This window comes from Phodopus roborovskii, unplaced genomic scaffold, assembly GCF_943737965.1.
Source record: "Phodopus roborovskii unplaced genomic scaffold, PHOROB, whole genome shotgun sequence".
In the NCBI taxonomy this organism is placed as follows: domain Eukaryota; kingdom Metazoa; phylum Chordata; class Mammalia; order Rodentia; family Cricetidae; genus Phodopus; species Phodopus roborovskii.
The window spans coordinates 6,208,142-6,225,126 of NW_026125444.1; the positions used below are offsets into that span (position 1 = coordinate 6,208,142).

The following is a 16,985-nucleotide window of genomic DNA, read 5'->3' on the forward strand; positions in this document are numbered from 1 at the left end:
CTGGGATTCAAGGCATGTGCCATCACCCCCTGGCCCATTTAAATAACCTATTTTTTTTTTTTAACATTTCTTTATGATGTAGCCTTGAAATAGTTTTGATTAAACAGATAGAAAGGGCAAACTTTGGGGAGGGTGGTATGACTTATCCCGAATCCAGCAATTTGCTGGACTGGGGAGAAGTCAGTTTTGTGCATGCATTCCTGTTTCCAGAAGGTTCCATTGAGAACCCAGCATGTTCCAGTGATGCTTGCTGTGCCTGGCACCGTTTCCAGCAATTCACTGCCTCAGCTCGGCAGCGCGATTGCTGCCGCTCCTTTGTACTCCAAACCAGGCAAATCAGTAAGCTGCCCTCAGGGTCCACAGTTGGCAAAGGGCAGAGCAGGAGCAGAACCCAGGCTGTCACACACAGGTAGTCTGCCTTTCGTCACTCCTTTCGCTGCCTTTCCAGTTAAGTGCCAGCTGCCTTTAGCCTGGGCGTGGAGGCAGTTCTGGATTTCGTTCTGCTAGTGTCTTGCTGTGGGTTTACAGGCTGCAAATTAATTGCCACAGTGGAGGGTATTTCCTTTCACTCAGCTCAAGGGTTGTAAGGCCTCTACCTCAGGGGTACCCAGGGGTACCCTGGGCCTCTCAGCAGCCTTTGTAGGTCTGGGCTGGCCACACTTTCTCTTGTGTTTGCCATGCAGCTGCTGAAACTGCATGGCCACGGCTGGGCTACATGGAAGAAGCAGAAATTGTCGTGGACTGATGAAATGTCATGTAGGGAAAATGTGAACGGCCTTTCTCAAAACCATTGGCCTTCTCTGAGGACATCACTACCGTGTGCAGTAATAGCTATTGATTACCCCAGGTTCCTGCCTTAGAAATAGATGGCTGACCCCGGTGTCTATCACATTGCCTCTAGGGACGAGCTTTGCCAGGCTTTAAAATGAATTTAAGCTGAGGTTTCTATTCTTGCCACTGTGTCTTCTTCTTAGTGCATTTCCAGGAGGAGGAAAAAGTTAGATGCTCTGCAAAATGGCTGTGTGCACTGAATGCTGAGCAGTTTGCTTCCAGGCATCAGGGAGACAATTAACTACTGCTCTCCCCAGAAATGCTCTGGGTGCCTGCCACACGCTGAGTCCAGTGCTGCTCCCAGGAAACTGGCTGTCTGAGAACCTTAAGATTCCCACACTAGAATCGGAAATCACCATGTCACTTGATGTTTAAGAAGAGAGGCAAAAACAAAAGTCATTTAACACCACCAGTAAAGACTGAGGCATCCAGAAAGGGCCACTCAACCCTGCTTGCTGAGTGAGGGTGGGATGACAACTAGAATTTCTCCGTCCATTCTTTGTGTCTTTCACATCATGCATCCCCATTCCATTCATTTCCCTGTTCATCCATATCTGTTCTCTACCCTTGCAATCTCCACCTCAAAATAAAATAAAATAAAATAGAAGAGGAAAAAAACATCAATCTTGTCATGGAAGTTGTATGTACTGTGACACCGTGCCTCTTGCAGTAATTCCTTTCATCCATCTAGCTTTGCTTGCAAGCATTCATTGCAAAGGACCATTGATTTGGCTTGAGGCCTCTGGTCCCTGCCACACCATCTATCCTGGGCCCTCCCTGGGACTCTTCTTGGTTATCCTGCTGTTGCCCTGTGCTGTAGAAATTCTGAAGCGTTAGGTCCTCAGGACTGGTCCCTTCGCATGCTCCAGCAGATCACAGATGGGGTGGATGCTGGGGTGGCCCAGCTCATAGCCCTGGTTCTTCCTCTGGGTAGTTGCAGCCCACTAGACCTCCCTTGTCCTCACCACCAGGGTGAGCTGTCCTGCACTGCCCTGGCTAGTTCACCCCTGGCAGGGATGAGCAAGGGGAAAGGCCAGTGCTCCTGCTTTCCTGTCTCAGGGTCAGTTCTGCCACACCTGCGCCTTCAGAGCCAGCTCTACTGTGGGGGCCAGGCATGGCGTCCGCTCCCGAGTGCTGCAGCTGATGAGGGGCAGGGGCAGCTCTCCTACCTGCCTCAGGCGTTGATGTGCAGAAATGGGGGGTAGGGGTGAGCGGAGGGCATCTCATGACGGAGGAGTAATGGGGACAAATCTGCCATGCTCACAACTTTGGGGCCGGCTCACTCACCCCTCAGCCAGTGGGGTCGGCTCTATTGTGCTGCCCGGGTGAGGTGCAGGGCCTGCTCTCCTGAATGCTGCAGTTGGTGTGTGTGTGTGTGGGGGGGGCAGCTCTCCTGCTCATATGGCCCTGGGGCCAGCTTTCCAACCTGTCTCAGGTGTGGAGGGTGTGGGAGTTAGGGGGGGGGGTGAGGACATCTCTCCTCCACACACGCCACCGCGTGCGATGTCCATTGTCTACTGCCGTGCCATTCTGTCTGGGAAGGTGGCTATCAGACTCACAGAAATGGGCCAAGTGGGGACTGGAAACGAGAAGAGAAATATGGCCTCTAAAGGAGGCCGGAGGCAGAGTGAAGAGTATAGTGTTTTTAGGAGGAGACAGCTTTTTCTTTTCCTATTTGGCCATGAAAATTAGGTCAGACATGGCCAATTTAGAACACAGACCAACAATTAGCACAACTTATTATATTTTAGTTTGTGATCATTTATTGTCCTCTTCCTTTCTAAACTAAAATTTTAGATTCATCTCTTATGTATGCATGTATGTTGTCAGAATTTATATATGCATATGTATGTTTATTATGTATGTGCCTGGTGACTTCAGAAGCCAGAAGGCATTGAGGTCCCTGGAATTGGAGTCACAGATGGGTGTGAGACACTATGTGGGTGCTGGGAACCGAACCTGGGTCCTTTGCAAGAGTGGCAAATGCTCTTGACCACTGGGCCATCTCTTCAGCTCCCATGTTTGTGTTTATATGTATTTCTCTGTGTCCTGAACACCATGGACAGCAGTTGACTGCACAAATCATACAACAAGTGCATGAATTAGCTGCATCAGAATGATCTGGGGAGCTTGCTTTGGATTCCAAGAGGAATGCCTCAATTAGAATCGGAGAGTCTTAGGAGGCAGGCACCATCACAGCATGAACTACAGGGCTTGGGACAGATGACACAGCCAAATTCTCCCCATTCTTAGCGATCTCCAGGACTACTCTTTAGCCCCAGGAGAGTGATCCTCATCTCCAGGCCACAATAATGAATGATACAGTAGAAAATCCTAGCCTGTGAGTATATATGCATGCAGGAGGGCTTTTGACCTTGAAGACTGCCTCAACTTCCTGCTTCATTTAGTCTTTGCAGCAGGTGCCCAGAGATGGGGGTGGGAGAGTATGAGTGTCAGTTCCACACAGAGCTGCCACAGCTGTTTAGGGAAACAGGTGGCGAATGAGGGATTGGCTGAGTCTCAGGAAGCAGGAGGCCTATCCCCCACACAGTAGCTATACAGAATTTATAAACACAACATACGTAAGAGAGAGCGGCTTGCTCTTTTTTTCTTTTCCTTTCTTCCTCCTTTCCTCCCTCCCTCCCCTCTTCCCTTCCTCCAAATCTTCCTTCCTTTCTTTTTTCTTTTCAGTTGATGTCAGTATTGTGTTGTGAGGAAGGGACTTTGAAAAGGGCCAGTGAGTACGAAGGAAAAGGATACACGTACGAATTCAAAGGAAGACTAAAAATAGTTAGGGACTTCACTGCAGCGCCTGTCAATTGCCTTGGTTCATCTCATATACTCAGACAATCTTCTTTTGCTAATTAAAGAAAATACTGTGTATACACCACATGGATGAGTGCACCCACATGCACACACACACACACACACACACACACACACACACACACACACACACACACACACACACACACACACACCTCCCCTTCCCACTCCCCAGCTCATACACAGTAAGCTGCCTTTCAAGGGAGGATGGCTGTTTCCTGAGATCTTGGCATCATGCGTCTTGGTTATTTGCACTTTTGCATCAGATTTTCTCTTTTCATAGTTTCTTTTCCCTTTCAAAAGTGTGTGTGAAACTTTTTGCCTTTCTTTTTGAAAGTAAGTAAAACCAAACAAAAACCTGCAACAACCCCCAAACCTTTTAAAATAAGCAAACCAAAAAAACCTTTAGTACCCTCCCCCTCCAACCTTTATGGTTCTGCTGTTTCTTTAGATTATATGCAGTTAATCCACTGGTCCTTCATTATCAGCCCCCACTCAGCATTATAATCTCTGCATCAGTGTTCCCTTCCCATGCTAATGGGTGCTCTCTGACTTGATTACATACACTAGAAAACAGCCCCAGGGAATCCAGATAACCAGCCAAAGTCACAGATCCTGGCTTTCTGGTTTGCCCTTAAACTAGATAGACTCAATGTTGTCTTCCTAAATGCCACACCCCAGTGATGGTTTGAATTCCAATCCTATTTACTATGTATTACTCTAAAGGATGGAGCATGGCTAGGAGAAAGGGTAGTCGAGAGTTAAGGTTTTAAAGCTAAGAAATGCATAATTTTACATTTTAAACTTATTTGGTAGACTAGAGAGACAAGCACCCCCCTCCCCAGTGTGTCAGGGCCGTTAAACTAGCACGTCTAAGAACTATTTTAAAATCTGAATTTGTTTATGAGTGGTTACTGTTTACACTGTAGGTATGCACCAGGGAAATGTATTCAAAGTGACACCAAATATGCATGCATTAAAGAACACCATGTGCCCAGTTGGATCTGTTCAGTACTTTAAAAATATTATGAAGTGTTCCCTCCAAGTCTGATGAGTTTCGGAATACGTGGAAGATTGTCATGCTACTACCTCAAATTAAAGGGCTTGCTTTGAAGTTTGGGATAGCGTTGAGTCCTTCCTTTCTTCCTTCACACTATAAGGACAGGGGTCATTCTTTAATACTAGTGCCCCCCTCTACACAGATGGGACAGTAGGACTGACAGTAGTGTGACGTGCCTGGGAAGACAGCCTCCCTGCCTCCAAACAACTTCCTTTACCTGTGTGTCATTTCTGCACTAAAAAGGCAGGAAGGTCTATCGAGAAGGACAGTCTTGTGATCTAATGCAAATGTTCAGTTGGTTTCAGTTACTTTCCTCTTGGGCTGAATTATCTGGTCACATTTGATAGACCGCTTCTGATTTGGTTTTTAGAACTATGAAAGCATAGGGAGGCTATCAGAAGACACTTAGAGGGAAGTGAAGGGCTGCCTGCTTGTCAGCTCTAGTTTAAATGATACACTTATGTTTTGTTTGTTTAATAAAGAGGTTTAGAAAGAGGGGGCAGAGAGCTGGGGCTTCATCTAAGCAACAACTTCATTAGCTTTGCAATGAAGTTCATCAGGTCACTGCAGCTTGAAGAACAGTCTTTGTTCCTCATCTGTAAGTGGATTCCTACAGAGTTCTTTAAGGTCCATTTCAGTATTGGTCTGTGGTTCTGCTAGAGGAGCTAGGGAATCTGAAATCACAAGGTTTTGTGTATGCGATGGATACTGGCATGTTGGGGGCACTGTGGGTCTGTGGCATAGTGCAGGAACATGGTTGTTGTAACCCTGGGGTATCACTCATGGGTAGTTAGACTTGGTGCTGTGTGATGAAATCAGTGGACTATGACATAGTAGGTGTTCCAATAGCATAACATGGGGACGCAGAAGAAAAACTTCATTGCTACTGATGGAGAGCCACTGTCAGTTCTGCGACCAAAGATAAGGGGTCTTTGGAACCTTTGTCCTCATGTAATTTGAGAACATTGTGACTACATTGTCACAATGCTTTCTATTAACATCCTCGTGATAGAGAAGATGCTGCACTAACCTGAGCTGTGGACTAGACTAGCACACCATTATTCTTGGGGAAACACAGAATCAATGACAGACCAATAAGGATACGACTTAAGCTTGCTGAACTCACAAACCTTTGGGGGTTACTTAGGTGAGAAGTTACTTATAGAGGCAGGAATGACTCAAAGACAACCGTGTCACCAAAATCTCACAAAAGATGGATACCTGAAGCACACTGCATAAATTGCAGGCGACAAATTGACAGATTGGAGAGTGTCCTTTCCAGGCAGTTTGGCAGGTCCTACAGTGTCTCTCAGCCATCATCATCCCACATATGAGCATGAGGAATGAGGGGGCCTACTCAGTTCAAGCTTCTGGAAGCTCCTGAGTCATTTACTTCCTGAGTTCCAGTGAGCTTGCCTGCAGGATGGAGTGTTTCATCCTGTCTTAACCATCTTCCCTCTAGGAAGAACAGTTTTGTTTTGGAGGAAACTGCTACCCAACCAGCAAAAAGAGAGCACCTCTCTGCAGGACTCGTTGGTACCCCACCCTTGTGTGGTATGGTGTACAAGCCATGTACATATTAAATGGTAATTTTGTTGCACTTTTGAGAGCTAATTATGGGCCAGACACTGAAGTGAGTGCTTCATGTTGAGCTGGTATGAAAATTGAGGACTCCTCAAGGTAAATAAGATGGTTAAAGGTACTGGCATCCACACAAATCACACAACGCATAGACATCTTTATGGATCCCTAATTTGAGTATTTACCCGTGGGGGTCCCTGCAGGCATTGTGGCTGGCAGCAAGCCCACCTACGAAGAGATGAGAATGAAAACTGTTTAGCTCGACTTCATCGGGCTCCATCAAACTTGTAGAGAGTCTAATGCCAGGCAGTTTATTGCCAGCATACTGAAACACAGAACAATTTGGGGAAAAGTTTCCTGGTGTAATATAATCCCCAGTTCACAAAGAGCGACATTTATATTGAAAGTCAAATCCAGGTACGAGTCTCCAAGAAGATGGGTTCTAGAGATAGGCTACTTATGCTAGCTTAAGAGCCCAGGGAAGGGTCTGGTGTGGTCTCAGTCATATAGATATTGTAGAGATCATTTGAGCTACTAGCCACCTCCCCTCCAGGTTGGTTGAGCTTGTTATGGCCTGGTCCTTCAGATAATGCAAATCATCAGGCTGTCAGTCACCTCCAATTCCTAGCTTTCTGGGTGGAAAAACAGGTTTTGCATTCTTTCCATTGAGAGGCCAATAATGCATGCTTAATATTCCTGGCTTCCCTGAAGGTCCTTGGGCACAAGGAACTTTGTGCTTCCAACAATTATCATTCTTAAGCTTTCTTCCTACTTCACACAAATTAGTCCCATATCCACATAACGTTCAAACTATATTCTTCTTATACATTGCAATGTGAGAAGTAACTCCCTGTGTTTAACCAAGGTATCCCCTATATGACTGGGAACTTTTGGTTTGGCTGCTATCTTCCCAATGGTATTCATATATGCCCTTCCTGTTGTTTTAATAAGTGAGAAGACAATAGTTTTTAAATAATAGCCCAATGTCCATATGTCCATTCCAGAGCAGATAATGAAACTTTTTTCCCCCCAGACAGGGCTTTTTTGTGTAGGGTTGGAGCCCATCCTGGAACTCCCTCTGTAGACCAGGCTGGCCTTGAACTCACAGATCCTCCAGCCTCTGCCTCCTGAGCGCTGGGATTAAAGTCATGATCCACCACTGCCCAGCTAGTAGCTAATCTTAAATTTCTTTTATTGAGGGATATATGACTGGGGGAGACCAAACTATGATTAGGTAGTATAAGGAGAAAAGGATGGAGAGGGCAGCATAGAGTATCCGGAGACAGAGGTGGGAAGAACATCTTCTTTTAATGTGCTCAGGAACCACTGACTTCCGTTAGCCATACAAGCAGTGCTGGTTCGTCTTTTATTAAGGACAGTTGTTTCTCTTGTCCTTTGGAGTTCAAAGTGCTTAACAGTCCGGAAGCTTGTGAACTAAGAAACAAACATGGATTACAGCAAATGCTTATTGTACAGCACTTAGCAGGCAAGGATTGGTGAGTTTCAGGACAGGAGTGCCATCCATGCGTGAAAAGACTACCTAACCCCTTTCAAGACCAGGTGTCACTATGTTGCTCAGGTTGACCTTGAACTCTGGGGCTCAAGTGATCCTCTTGCCCACACCTCTCAAACAGCGTGCCTCTAGGCCTGACTCCCGCTTTGTTCTTTTGTTTGCCAGAGCCAGCATTTCTCAAAAGAAATCCTACGTTTACAATTAAAACATTTCTTAAAAGTGTTTTTTAATGGTGGGTATCATTTTAAAAAATACAAAATGCCAAGAATTAAACCATTTTATAAGGTATACTGTGGGAAAACTGTTGTATCCACATGCATTTCAAGAGTTGTCTTTCAGCTAAGATGATTTTGTTATTTGAATATTATATTAACTTAGAGGAAAATAATTTAGAATATGCCTTAATATTCTTTTATAGGTCATTGTAGTTATAGATTCTTTTTTAAACAACTCTTCAGCAATAATTAACACAATATTGGTAGTACTTATTGAAATCTATTACCTTAGACTGAACTAAACATTATTTGAAAGGTGGAAAGAAATAGCAAACATGTATTAATGGAATGTATCTTGAAATTACAACTGGGAATGGAGGTCATAAACACATTATTTTTCTGTTCTAGATATTTGAATGGTGGTATTTTCGCAAGTATGGAACATCTTTCATTGAACAAGTCTCAGTAAGCCACTTGCGCCCCCTTCTGGGAGGCGTTGACAACAACTCCTCCAATAATTCTAATTCCAGTAATGGGGACTCAGATTCCAACAGGCAGAGTGTCTCAGGTATGCAATGTTTCTTACAAAATTTTTGTGAAATTAAAACAGAAAAACTGTTTTAAAAGCTTAAGTTTCAGAGAAAAAATATGTTAAATTTCAAAGGAGTTAAAAAAAGGCTGTATCAAGGAAGTACAGTTCAAGCATTCTCGGGATAGGAAATATATGTTCTGTTAAAATTTACTTTTGCTCCTGCTAGCTTTAATGTAACAAATGTTAATAGCATTAGCTTGAAGCAGATAGTATATTGCGACATATAGTATACATATAAAGTACTCATCAAGCCCACTTTCTTCCACAGTGGTGGCTGAATGTTGAGTCTAACTAACTAGGTCTGGCTTCATTGCTTCTCTGTTGTAAAGGCCCTCCTTCTCTTGTTCCAGTGATGGTAAAGCCCATATTCTAGGTTCCTCAACACAGCACCAGCTGCATTTAACCCATCTCGTCAAACTCTGCCTCTGTCACAGTTTCCTTTTCATTGCTTGTACTTGCCATGCTCCTTAGGACCTGATCTACAGAAATGTTTCTTTTGTTCCTGTGTTTGTTCATCTGTCACTGCCAAAATCAAATGCCTTTTCTAATGCGCACACATACGGTCTCTACTTTTTTGATGATAATTTACCTTTAGGGACACTATCAGATAGCGTGTTTCTTTGTAGCATCTATAGTATATTACACAACTTGTCTGAAGCTGACAAGTTCAACCAAGAGGAAAGAATCTAATTTCCTAGGTTAACTCAGTAAATAATTTCTAAGTACTTATTATGAGCCTGGTTTCTCTTGGTCCTTATGAATTAAAAAGTCGACATCCTTGCCCTCATCTCCATTGGGTTATTTGAGGAAACAAAATGGTATGGGCTCTGGTTGCATTAGAGGAACACACTGTAGAAAGCAAGGGGGTGTGGGTGTGAAGGAGTGTAACAGAAATAAAACCCAGACAGATACTGGAGTTCAAGCTGAAGATCAGAAAAGCAAAGCAGCCAGGCAGTAGTAGCTCTTGCCTCTACCAGGCTGAAATGGCTGTCCTGTCTCTACAGATCCTCAGAGACAATGCTCTCCATGTCTGGAAACTAAATCCCCTTTGCTTCTCCCTACTGCTGGGGTTAAAGACATGGCTCTGTTACTCTTTTTTTTTTTTTACAAACTTTTTTCTTTATTTCCTTCAATAATTTTTCCTATTACATTTATAAATTTGTTAGTAGAAAAATTTTTCCCGATGACGATCCAGGCCAAGGAGCCAGAAAAGAAGCCATACATACACAATGAGCTAGATGAAAACTCCAGGCTCATCCACCTGCCTCTCTTCTCCAAAGACAGGAAGGCCAAGGTGTTCTTGGAGACTCCATGGTCACCCAACTGTGACTGGCTGTAGAGATGCTTCCAGGATAAAAATAATCAGGACAGCATCAACAGCAATGCATTTTATTGCTCTGGGAACTAGGAGCTACTGGGATATAGGAAAGTCTGAGGGCTCCAGGTTCAGTGAGAACCCTTTTCCTCCTATTGAGCTGCGTCATCTAGCCTTGATTTACTCTTTTAGACTGATTTACTCTCACATAGCTGAGGGTGGGTTTGGACTCACAGAGATCCCTCTGCTTCTATCTCCTGACTCCTGGCTCTATGGCCACGCTATGGCTAGCTCTGCATTTTGACCCCTAGTGGTTTTATTAGATCATAAACAATGTATCATCACAGGGTAGGGATCTCCAACCAAGCTGAGAGAGGGGGTTCCATGAGTTCTAAATTTGAAGGATGAAAGGAAGACATTAGGGGGTTAAGTTAGATTTTTTTTTTTTAAATAACTTCCTTAACCAGGCTGTAAACACCAAGGAGCATTTTGTTCCTGATGTTGGATCATTGCTTTTAGTCCATGCTTTTCCAGCCGGATATGAATGGTATTGGGGCGATCCTAGTGTGTGCTTAATTCATTCTAATGGGACACACATGGGACATGGCACCAGGCAGTTACTAACATTGTTTGGGACTTTGTAAACTCACCTACCTTTTGAAAAGCAATAGAGACTCAAGTGCAGCAAAGCATTAGCCAGCAATGCAAAGAATTGTGGTTCATTGCTCTAAAGAGGGTCATCTTGATCATCTATACATGTGGCGTGACACGTGATTGCTGTCACACTGTATCTGTTGTGATGGCCCCAGAGATTAACTGGACTGTTGATTGACATGGATTGGATTTCTGTATATTTGTATGATACAGAAAACTATCAGATTCCAAACAGAAAGCATGCCCTTCTATGATCTTTAAAAACAGTTACATTTATGTTAGCATGAAAGCTCCTCCTTTGTCCTTACCCAACTCAAAGCTCTTGACATACTTTAATTCAACACAAAGTCCATGCTCTCCTTCTTAGTACATTATTTTTTAAATTTATCATCATGTGTCTGTACAATTGGGGTAGAAGGCTATGTGCACAGCCCCAGATACTTGGGAGGCAAAGACCAAAGGATCAGTTGAGTCCACAGGTTCAAGACTAGTCTAGGCAGTATGAGACCCAGTCTCAAAATCAAACCAAGCAAAACAAAAGGAAAAATATATTAAAAAGTAATAACATTCTCAAGTTTACTTCTATCAGGTTTTAAGCAGTGTAAGATGAAAGTTTTGAGTATTATTACTGACTCAATTACACTAGTATTTACCACTTTACACCATGTTTCTATTAATTTATTGGATACAGACATAACATATATGCTGTGATGATATATTATTTATGATTTATTAAAGGTTGTCTGAGGATTCAGAAAGCAAAGACAGCCACAAACGATAAGAGGTCAGCAGGTGGTGGCACAAACCTTTAATCCCACGATTTAGGAGATAAAGGCAGATGGATCTCTCTGAGTTCAAGGCCATCCGGGGATACATTAAAATGAATCAGTCTAAAAAGAATTAGAGCACACATGTTTAACCCCAGAAGCTAGGAGGTGATGGTATACATCTTTAATCCTAGGAGTCTGGATTAAGAGGTAGACAGATCTCTGTGAGTTCAAGGCTACCCAGATCTGCACAAGATTGATCCAGTCCTAAAGAGAAACAGCTCACACAAAGATGATCTGGGATCACACCTGGGATCACACACCAGGGGTATAAAAGATAGGAGCAGGGTCGTCAGTAATCAGAATCAGGCATTCATTCTCCAGCCACAATGACGATAGGAAGACATTCAGTCTCAGGATTCTCCAGCCACGCAGAGCAGAGGCAGTAGGGTCAGCCCATTCAGCCTGGGGTAGTGATAAGAGCTAGTGGCTCACTACTTTGCTTTTCTGACCTTCAGCTTAAAGCTTGAACCCCAGTACCAGTCTCTAGGTCTTTTATTTTTTGTGAAACATATGTTTACTTTTTCTTGACATCAAGACTCAATATGTGGCTAATTCAGTGGACCAGCACGTATGCAGGTACAGAAAGAGGAGATATCGAGATATCATGGATTAACATCACTTTATATTCTCTCCTGTGTTGACTGGTGTGTGTGTGTGTGTGTGTGTGTGTGTGTGTGTGTGTGTGTGTGTGTGCTGTTTGTTTATTTGAGACAGAGTCTTTATTAGGTTATTCTGCATTCACTGTGTATCCAAGGATGGCCTCTAACTCACTATATTCCTCCTTTCTCATTCTCTGAAATGCTGGATTTATGGGCAAGAGCCACCATGCTTAGCTGGTTTTTATTTCTGAATAAGGAAAGTATTACAAAAATATATTTATCTGCAATTATCTCTATTATTGATCACTTTCTGTTTATAGTCTGACTTCAGCTTAATGTAAAAGAGAAAAAGGTCCAGATCTGAAAATAATTCATGTGTTTCTTTAAAATAGATGGTTTTGTATTAAAATATGTATTGCTTTTAACCTAATAAAAGGCTACTGAGTTCATAACAGAAGGTAGAGTCTGTTGATTTTCTAAAGATGCCATACACATTTCTACATGACCATAACTTGGCAAGTAAAATCTCATGGACTTGAGCAAGGGAAGCCTATTGGCATTATTTGAAAAATAAGATCATGGGCAAAGTTAAAAATAAAATGAAAACATTAGATACAAACCTTGGTCCATGTGAAAAGTAGTCAGAGCCCGACTAAAATCTTCCAGACATGGCCCGGCTAACAGAGGTCCTGGATGAGCGTGGCAGTGTGAGGATGGAGGGGGATGGGGCAGATTGTGAGTGCATTTAAAGCCCCTAGAGTGGACTGAATTCAGCCTTGTTCAAATTGTCCTGTGACTGTTATCTGCGGTTCAGTAGAGAAACGTGGTTAATTGTGTAGTGTTTTGGTTTAGCCAAACTTCATCATGTTTGGCCAAAGGCCATGTTTGTGGACATTCTTGTTTTATTTTGTTATTTTACTTGGGACCTGAACTGCCATGTTTCCTCCAAATGTATGATTTCTGATGAACTTTGCCTATGTAGTTTTCCACAGTACCACGAGTTTTACTGCTATTTCTTAATTCAATACAGTTTATGAGTTGGTGATGCACACGGTTTAAAATGTGGCTAACTTCTCCCAGAGAGACAGGATTCTCACAGCCCAGTGCCCAGTGAGACCTAGATTTGGCTTTAGGAGGACATTTTTTTTTTTTTTTTTTTTTTTTTTTTTTGTAATTTATTCTTGTTCTCAAACAAAGTATCATAAGGACAAAGTCTGCACATTTGCCTTTTTTCCAGATAGATACTGGGAAAAGTGCTCATTGTTCCATCGTGTGAGCAGCAGTCTCAAAGCCAAGCTTAGCAGCTCTCATCCACTTCAACAACCCCTGAGGAGAACTGGGTCTCTAGACAGCTCTGACATAGCCACTGGGCTTCCTGTCCAAGTGACCTCATTTCTATCCTACTGGATAGCTATAGGAATTCTAATTTGTAGTGAAATCTAATCATGCCATATAAGTCTATATTTTGCATTCTAAATTAATACTCATTGGATCATTAGGGAGCAGTTCAAACACTTATTTAAAAAGAGTAACAAAGAAGCAATGGAAATAACCAACTTGGGGGAAGTGAGGGAAAAAAATCCTAAAACCACCATAGATGGCAAATTCTCACAATTAAACGGTTCTCCCGTAAACATCCATGCAGTTCTAGTAACATTTAACACTTTTAGCACTTGCTATCAGTTAAAAATATTACCATACTTATCATTATAATAGCCTGGCTAGGCAGATGACTATTCTTACGCCTGTTTTAAGTTTGAGGAAGTCCCATGACATGACCTACAACCTGGGTAGTCCTCTGTGCTCCCTCTTTCCTCCTTCTCCTTGAGCAATGTTTTCCTCTATAACTCAGGCTGCCTCAAATGCTGAAAAGTAGGTGTGCATAACCAAGTTCTTAAGGACTGCCCCAGACCCTCTGTAAGGGACTAAAAGACTTATTGTTGGGCTCCTTGGCTCGTACATGTAATCTCAGTGTTAGGTAGGCAAAGCCAGGAAAATTGAAAATTTCAAGGTCAGTTTAACCTATGGAGTGATAACTTGCCCCAGAAATATTAATAACAATAGCATTAATACTCTGCAATACCGTGCATGACAAGATTTAGGACACAACATTAAATGAGTTTAAAACTGGCTCAGTGGCATTGATTGGCAGCTCAGGTTGCTGTAGTATTAGTTTTATGACTTTCACAGTCAGTAAGCTAAGCCTTGCTATTTAACTTTGCTAATTAAACATTAGTATCTTAATCTGAAAACATAAGAATAATAGTAACATCAATGTCATGGAGTATTTTGTAAATAAATGAGGCCATGTAGAAATAGCAAGTCAGAGGACAGCTTTTTACATAGCAGTGACTCCCAGATAAACTGACTTTATAAATAGATCTGGGAGAATGCCACCACACTTAGGGATATGGCTACATGGTCAGTGACTTTTACACCCAGGCCTTTCAATACAGATGTTTCCCTCTGCAAAACTGTGAACTTTTATGCATCAGGGTCCTTTGGGATTGCTTGCTAATAGTCTCAGTGAGGATAAAGTAGAGATGTACATGCCAAAATTTAGCGCATGACCTGAAAGTGATTTCCCTAGCCATTTTTTTCAAAATTATTTGCCATTAAAATTTATATTCTAGTACAGAAGAGATTTCTAGTTAAATGGTGACAAAGCCTGGACTGGCTGTATTTCTAGTGAAATGCATGTATTTAAAACTTGTTTCGGGGTTAATACATTGTTTGGTGGAGTTGATGTGGCCACAAATAGCCAGAGAGAAATGTGTGTCATTTGAATTAAAAGATTTAGCCGCCTCGAAGTATCTTTGTCGGAAGCAGTGCTATTTTGAATAAAGCAACCCAATAAAAATGGCCTTACAAGTCACGCTCACTAATCCCTGTTTGTAGTCTGTGCAAGAATCTGTAGTAACAAAATTTGTAGAATGAATGCCGTCCACGTTTCCTTTGCCAGTTTTTTTTTCCTTTAAAATAAAATTATGTTTCCTTTACACGAGCAGTTTCTTTAAACTATGATGCCTACTGAACGCCACAAAAAACATAAAGGCGGCCCATAAGCAGCAGCCCAGGTCCCCGAGAGGGGGGCTTGTGGGGGAGGAAGGGACAAGTGGAAGGAAAGGACAGGGATGCTCAAGGCTGCGGGGAGCTGGAGGCACCTTGAAGCCCAGACGGTAGATCCCCATGGGTTCACCCAAGCGTATCGTGCCCCCCCCCCCCCGCTGAAATAGTGACATGAAAACTGAAGTGAAATCAAATGTCACATACCGGTGAGAACACAGAAGACGCGGGGAGACTGGGCGGGTCTGTGAAGAACCGCACCTGTGCGGCCGGCCGGCCGGGAACATGGCGCCCGCCCCGGCGGGGACCGGTGCCGAGCGGCTCCGACTGGCCAAACGTTGTAAGCAAGGTCAGGCCAGGGCAGCGCTGGGCCGGCCCGGTGCCGTGGGGTGGCTTCCTCCGAGGGCTTGACCCCCGGGCTCGTGCCGGGCCCACTTCGGGTTTCTGGACGGCTCGGCTGGGCCGCGGGCATGGGCCCCAGGGCTCAGCCCCAAGGTCCCATCCCTCCTCTGCTCGGTGGCATCATGGTGTCCCACCCAGGCCGGCTGCTCTGGAGGGACAAGTGCACGGCGGCTGGAGGTTCGCATTCAGGGTCTGCTTGCTTGGTCTGTGGGCCCAGGAGAGTCAACCCCCAGCAGCATGGCGGTTTGAGCAGGCCTCTCTCCATCTCAGGCTCTACCACCCGCGTGGCTTGCTGGCAGTTCTTTAGGTGTTTTGTGCCCTCGGGGTTCTGTCCTGACCGCCACAAATCCGGGTAGGAGGTCTTTACTCCAAACTCTTCTAGGCAAGCTGGTTAAACTCCTGTAGCTAAAGACTCAGCAGGGCAGCCAGGCTTGGAGACAGTTCCCCTCTGTGTGATGGGCCTCTCATTTGCGCTCCCGCAGGCTCAACACAGCAGTCAACCCTTATATCACTTCTCAAAATAGTTCTTTTGAAAAGCTATGAAGTAGTTAAGGCTTAATTATTATTAGTACTATTTTTTTCAGAAGGAGTACTTGTAATAATTGCCAAAATTGATCAGTACGATGTAGACGATTGGGTATTCGTTTCGAAGTATCAAAGCATCAAATCACTTCAAAGACTGGTTCACTTGGGGTTAGTCTAATATGTCCAGTGAAACTTTTAGACATATTGGAAGTATTATTTTGAAGTAACTGACATTCCCTAGAGGAATCTTGAAGTCCCATTCTTCCATTGGACAGTTTAATTGATGAAGCTACAGCACATTGAAACATGATGTTCTGGTAGGAACAGGTTTGTTACTATTGTAATAAGGCCTGGTGTCATAAGGCCTGGACACCAGGCCTTAAACTCACTCATTTATATTAGGATCCCTGAGGAAAGGGTCTCTAGACCTTTCCATCTCACTCATTTATATTAGGGTATAGATGACAAGCTTTAGGCCTCCTTATGGAAAGGATCAGTGAAAGCTAAGCTTAAAACTGTGATAAAAGTTGCTATTTCTGCTCCTATGAAAAGCCTAGTGTGGTGGCTTCTGCCTGTAACCTCAGCCTTCAGGACCAGGTGTGTCCCACCCACAAAGAAAACGACCTACAGGTGTTGCTGCAGCCCGGTCTTCTGAGGGGCATTTTCTCAGGGGAGGTTCCCTCTTCTCAGAGGACTATAGCTTGTGTCCAGTTGACATAAAATTTGCCATCACAGTGACTGGGTCAAAAGTGATGATGATGGTGATGGAAGGTTTTAGTGGGAGGGGGCAGGGGGAGACTTCAAAAACCTTTAGAGCTCGCTTTAGAAACCCTTAGTGGATTGTTTGATGTCCTCTGTGTCCCATTCTGACAAAGTAGTATATGTGCCCTTTAGACTCTGGGAAATATCAAGTGTTGTTTTAACGGCGGCTGGTTCCCTTTCCCTCGAGATTTGGTGTTCTTGCAGGCATGCTGAG

The 16,985-nt window shown here is 43.6% G+C and overlaps 1 protein-coding gene across 6 annotated transcripts in view; it reads left to right on the forward strand.

The window, feature by feature from the left end:
- Positions 1 to 16,985, forward strand: part of St7 (suppression of tumorigenicity 7) — a 228,886-nt gene that overhangs the window by 121,087 nt on the left and 90,814 nt on the right. For 5 of the 6 annotated variants that reach the window (XM_051175717.1, XM_051175718.1, XM_051175722.1 and 2 more), the window contains exon 3: positions 8,435 to 8,594. In XM_051175717.1, coding sequence (XP_051031674.1) covers positions 8,435 to 8,594 — 160 coding nt within the window. Of the gene's footprint in view, positions 1 to 8,434; positions 8,595 to 15,344; positions 15,432 to 16,985 lie in introns of those variants that run through there. The other variant, XM_051175721.1, reaches the window with a different exon arrangement.